Raw genomic sequence first — 5,837 nt, 5'->3', positions numbered from 1 at the left:
CGAACTCCCAACTCTTGAGCCACGGAGAAACACAGGTGAGAGAAGGGGAGTGGGACAAGTGAGGAAGAGACTTGGACTCACCGTTCTGGATCTGTGCGACTTTCTTTGAGATTTCACTGATAATCTGAAACAGGCACACAGGACACACTCAGTACACCTGACTGCAGGTACCATCACCACTACTGATACTAGTGCTGCAGTGTGACTACCTGTCGTCTCCATTTTTCAGCTTTAGGAAGTTCACTGCACTCTGAGGCCAGAAAGGGTCTTCTTTCCTACAGATGAGAGATCAGGCAGACAGGTGTTTATCTGACGGCAGCACTACTGCTATAGACCGCAACCGCCTGCAGAGTGATAACAATTGCGGAGAAGATCATCAGGACCCCGCTGCCCTCTCTGCAGAGCATCTACCATCACAGAGTCCAGAAGAGAGCTGCCTCCATCCTCAAAGACCCCACACACCCCCAACACGGACTCCTCAAACTTCTGCTTAGGACCAAGGTTTAGAAGTGCGAAATCCAGAACATCAACAACTCCTTCCCCACAGCTATCAGACTCTTGAACAGCTGACCTATTTTAACAGTAATAATAATTTTTGCACATGTATTTTATTTGTTCTAGTTCTATTTGCAGATATTAACCGGCATCTGTGTGTGGACAGCAGAGAAAGAATTTCATTGTACAGAGAAATGCTTTTCTTTGTACAGATGACGATAAACGCTTTGGATCTCGAAACTCACCTTGACTTTTCCTTCCTCCAGCTGAGCCTGCCTGAACCGAGCCAGGGCCGTCCTGACAGACAAAGCAGAGGGACACATTTACCCAAAGAGGAGGTCAGGAGGAGAAGGACAGGTGGAGCAGGAGGACAAGAGGAAGAGGAGGACAGGAGGAGGAGGTCAGGTGGAGGAGGACAGCATGAAGAGGAGGACGGGTGGAGGAGGAGGACAGGTGGAGGAGGAGGACAAGAGGAAGAGGAGGTCAGGTGGAGGAGGACAGCAGGAAGAGGAAGAGGAGGACAACAGGAAGAGGAGGACAGGTGGAGGAGGAGGACAGGAGGAGGAGGACAGGAGGAGGAGGTCAGGTGGAGGAGGACAGCAGGAAGAGGAGGACAGCAGGAAGAGGAAGACAGCAGGAAGAGGAGGACAGGTGGAGGACAACAGGAAGAAGGTGAGTAAACAAGGTGTGTGTGTGTGTGTCTGTTTATCAGTGTGTGTGTGTGTGTGTCTATCAGTGTGTGTGTGCTGTTTATCAGTGTGTGTGTCTGTGTTGTGTGTGTGTGTGTGTGTGTCTGTGTGTGTGTGTCTGTGTATCAGTGTGTGTGTGTGTGTGTCTGTTTGTCTGTAGTGTGTGTGTGTTGTGTATCAGTGTGTGTGTCGTGTGTGTGTGTGTGTGTGTACGTGTGTGTGGTCGTTTTCAAGTGTGTGTGTCTGTTATCAGTGTGCTGTAGTGTGTGTCGTCTTGTATCAGTGCGTGTTGTGTGTGTGTCGTCGTGTGTGTGTGTGTGTGTGTGTATGTGTGTGTGTGTGTGTGTCTGTGTGTGTGTATGTGTGTGTAGTATGTCTGTGTGTATGTGTCTGTGTGTGTGTCTGTGTATCAGTGTGTGTCTGTTGTGTGTGTGTGTCTGTGTTATGTGTGTGTGTGTGTGTATGTGTGTGTGTATGTGTATGTGTGTGTGTTTATCAGTGTGTGTGTGTGTGTGTTATCAGTGTGTGTCGTGTGTTTATCAGTGTGTGTGTTTATCAGTGTGTGTCTGTTTGTGTTTATCAGTGTGTGTGAGATTATCAGTTGTGTGTTATGTGTGTGTGTGTGTATCAGTGTGTGTGTGTGTGTGTGTGTGTGTGTGTGTGTTTATCAGTGTGTGTCTGTTATCAGTGTGTGTCTGTGTGTTTATCAGTGTGTGTCTGTTTGTGTTTAGTGTGTGTGTTCATGTGTGTGTGTGTTTCTGTTTGTGTTTATCAGTGTGTGTGTGTTTGTGTTTATGTGTGTGTGTGGTGTGTGATGTTGTGTGTGTGTGTTTCTGTGTATGTGTGTGTGTGTTTGTGTGTGTGTGTGTGTGTGTGTGTGTGTGTGTGTGTTTGTGTGTGTGTTTGTTGTGTGTGTGTGTTTGTTGTTATCGTGTGTGTCTGCGTGCGTGTGTTTGTGTGTGTGTGTGTGTTGTGTGTGTGTGTGTGTGTGTGTGTGTGTGTGTCGGGCCGTGTGCAGACCGCGTGTGGCGCAGACCAGCATCCAAACAAACCTCCACAGTTTCGGGTCTGAGGTGAGTCGGAGCTCCGGCGGCTTGATCCGCTCTTTTTTGCCTGCAGAGGGCTCACTGCAGCCGGCCGGCGCGCCGCTCCGCCCCGGGGAAGAGGCGCTGCGGAGCGGACAGTGTCGGTGTTTCCTCCGCTGCGGAGCGTATGCTAAGCTCCTAGCAGGCTAGCTGCCATGACGGGCTGTTTACAGGCTTACAGGCCGGAGCGGGGAGCCGGTATAAAGGACCTCATCGGCCGGGGAGCCTTTGGCTGGTGGCCGCACAGAGTGGCCTGTTAACGGCGTCGGGCTGCGATGAGCCGCGGGGGCGGTGCAGGTTAGCACAGTTGGTGGGACGGGAGGACCGGAGAGGATCGATACACGATTGATCTGCTGTTGCTCTGTGAAGAAGCATCTTATTACATGATGAACAAGAGGAAAAAGTCTGATCATGGTGAAGACCTGAGACAATCAGAACCTGTCCTCACCTGTCTTCCTGTGGTCCCCTATGTGTCCGCATTAAAATCAGCTCTACAGCTTCCCCAGGTGTCTCACATGAGGGGGTCAGAGTGAATCAGATGGGACCCTGCTGCTCCATTCAATTCAGTTTATGTATATTACACCAAATCACAACAATAGTGGCCCCAAGGCTCTTTGTGTTGTAAGGTAAAGACACTACAATAATAGAACAGAAAAAAAGACCCCAACAATCATTTGACCCCTATGAGCAAGTTTGAAGCCTAATGTTAAAAATAGAAACGGTACTACAAGGTCATTAAGATAAGATGGGGCCTGATTATTTAAGACCTTGTATGTGAGGAGCAGGATTTTGAATTCTGGATTTAACAGGAAGCCAAAACAGGAGAAATCTGCTCTCTCTTTCTAGTCCCTGTCAGGACTCTTGCTGCAGCATTTTGGATTAGCTGAAGGCTTTTCAGGGAGTTTTTAGGACTCCTGATAATAATGAATTACAGTCGTCCAGCCTGGAAGTAATAAATGCATGAACTAGTTTTTCAGCGTCACTCTGAGACAGGATATTTCTAATTTAGAGATGTTGCACAAATGGAAGAAAGCAGTCTTACATATTTGTTTAATATGTGCGTTGAAGGACATGTCCTGGTCAAAAATGACTCCAAGGTTCCTCACAGTGTTACTGGAGGCCAAGGTAATGCCATCCAGAGTAAGAATCTGGTTAGATACCATATTTCTAAGATTTTCAGGGCCGAGTACAATAACCTCAGTTTGATCTGAATTAAGAAGCAGAAAGTTAGCGGCCATCCAGGTCTTTATGTCTTTAAGACATTCCTGCAGTTTAACTCATTGGTGTGTGTTATCTGGCTTCATGGACAGATAGAGCTGGGTGTCATCGCATAGCAGTGTAAATGTATGCTATGTCTTCTAATGATGCTGCCTAAGGGAAGCATGTATAATGTAAACAGAATTGGTCCTAGCACTGAACCCTGTGGAACTCCATAATTAACCTCAGTGTGTGAAGAGGACTCTCCATTTACATGCACAAACTGGAGTCTATTAGATAGATATGATACAAACCACTGCAGGCAGTACCTGTAATACCTACAGCATGTTCTAATCGCTCTAATAGGATATTATGGTCGACAGTATCGAAGCTGCACTAAGTCTAGGGCATTAGTCACTTCAAATATCACTGTCAGTACACAGTGAAGCGAAACAACGTTCCTCCAGGACCAAGGTGCTACATGCAACATAAATTTACAACATAAATTAACAGAAAACACTAAACTAGCTAACTAAGAGGCCTAGTTAGCTGGCTAGCAGAGACAAGACAGACTGACCTAACATAAATTACAACATAAATTAACAAAAACTAACTATCTAAGGAAGACTTTTTTTTGTTAACAGACAGCAGACAACAAAGTGCACGTGCAAATGTGCAAACAAGAGCAGCAAGTGACAGTGTGACAAAAAAACACAACGTAACATAATAATAAGGTTTTGTGATGATGAGTTGAGGTAGTGGAGGAACAGTAAACATTCCTTAGTGTAGCAGCAAAAATTAGGAAGTGCAGAAGTTAGTGCAGAAAGTCCAGTAATAATATTGTGCAAAAGAGCATTTACAGGTTGGTGTGTACGATGGTTTGGTGGTGTAGGTCAGTGTGTTTGCGCTTGTGTTGATTAGTCAGTCCAGTCTCAATGTTTTGAGGTAGTTGAGTTAAGCTGAGTGATAATGTTGTGTGTGTGTGTGCGTGTTTATCAGTCAGTCCCTTTTTGCTGAGGAGACGGATGGCTTGTGGAAAAAAGCTGTTGCACAGTCTGGATGTGTGTGCCTGAATGCTTCAATACCTTTTTTCAGATGGCAGGAGTGTGAAGAGTGTGTGCTGGTGGCTTTGCGAATGAGCGTGTGGTGTAGATGTCCTCAATAGAGGGGAGAGAGACCCCGATGATCTTCTCTGCTGTTCCCACTATCCGCTGTAGGGTCTTGCGGTCGATATGGCACAGTTCCCAAACCAGACAGTGATGCAGCCGCTCAGGATGCTCTCGATAGTTCCTCTATAGAAGGTGGTCAGGATCGGTGGTGGAAGCTGGGCCTTTCTCAGTCTTCTCAGAAAGAAGAGACGCTGTTGGGCTTTCTTGTGCAGGGAGCTGGTGTTGAGGGACCAGCCGAGGTCCTTCTCCAGGTGGACGCCCAGGAATTTGGTGCTGTCGACGATCTCCACAGAGGAGCCGTTGATGCTCAGCGGTGAGTGGTCGCCTCGTGTCCTCCTAAAGTCAACAACCATCTCTTTTGTCTTGTCAACATTCAGAGACAGGTTGTTGTCTTTACACCAGTCCGTTAGCCTCTGCACTTCCTCTCTGTACGCTGACTCGTCGTTCTTGCTAATGAGACCCACCACGGTCGTGTCATCAGCCAACTTAATGATGTGATTTGAACTGTGTGTTGCTACACAGTCATGAGTCAGCAGTGTGAACAGCAGAGGACTGAGCACACAGCCTTGTGGGGCCCCAGTGCTCAGTGTGGTGGTGCTGGAGGTGCAGTTCCCGATCCGTACTGACTGAGGCCTTCCGGTCAGAAAGTCCAGGATCCAGTTGCAGAGGGAGGTGTTCAGGCCCAACAGGCTCAGCTTTCCGATCAGTTGTTGGGGGATGATCGTGTTGAATGCTGAGCTGAAATCTATGTACAGCATTCGGACGTGTGAGTCCTTCTTGTCCAAGTGTGTCAGGGCAAGATGGAGTGCAGTGGAGATGGCGTCGTCCGTTGAGCGGTTATGGCGGTATGCAAATTGCAGTGGGTCCAGTGAGGGGGGCAGCAGGGTCTTGATGTGTCTCATGACGAGCCGCTCGAAGCACTTCATGATGGTGGGTGTAAGTGCAACAGGACGGTAGTCGTTGAGACAGGACACAGAAGACTTCTTGGGCACGGGGACGATGGTGGTGGCCTTGAGGCACGTGGGAACGACGGCACTGCTCAGAGAGATGTTGAAGATGTCGGTGAGAACATCTGCCAGCTGATCAGCACATTCTCTGAGCACTCTGCCTGGGATGTTGTCTGGTCCAGCAGCTTTACGTGGGTTGACTCTGCGTAGAGTTTTCCTCACCTCAGCTGTAGTGAGACACAGGACCTGGTCGTT

The 5,837-nt window shown here is 48.0% G+C and overlaps 1 protein-coding gene across 1 annotated transcript in view; it reads right to left on the bottom strand.

Moving 5' to 3' along the window:
* isy1 (ISY1 splicing factor homolog) overlaps positions 1–833 on the bottom strand; it is a gene marked incomplete in the record, with an annotated part of 5,099 nt that extends 4,266 nt beyond the window's left edge. The window contains 2 exon segments of the mRNA XM_014329515.1: positions 210–275; positions 741–833. Of these exon segments, the coding sequence (XP_014185001.1) occupies positions 210–275; positions 741–818 (144 nt within the window).
* Between the last annotated feature and the right edge of the window lie 5,004 nt (positions 834–5,837).

Source organism: Haplochromis burtoni, unplaced genomic scaffold (genome assembly GCF_018398535.1).
Source record: "Haplochromis burtoni strain Fernald_Lab_line unplaced genomic scaffold, NCSU_Asbu1 Contig_575, whole genome shotgun sequence".
Taxonomy (NCBI): Eukaryota; Metazoa; Chordata; class Actinopteri; order Cichliformes; family Cichlidae; genus Haplochromis; species Haplochromis burtoni.
Note: the sequence above shows the minus strand (reverse complement) of the source record. Positions and strands in the feature narration are given on the sequence as shown.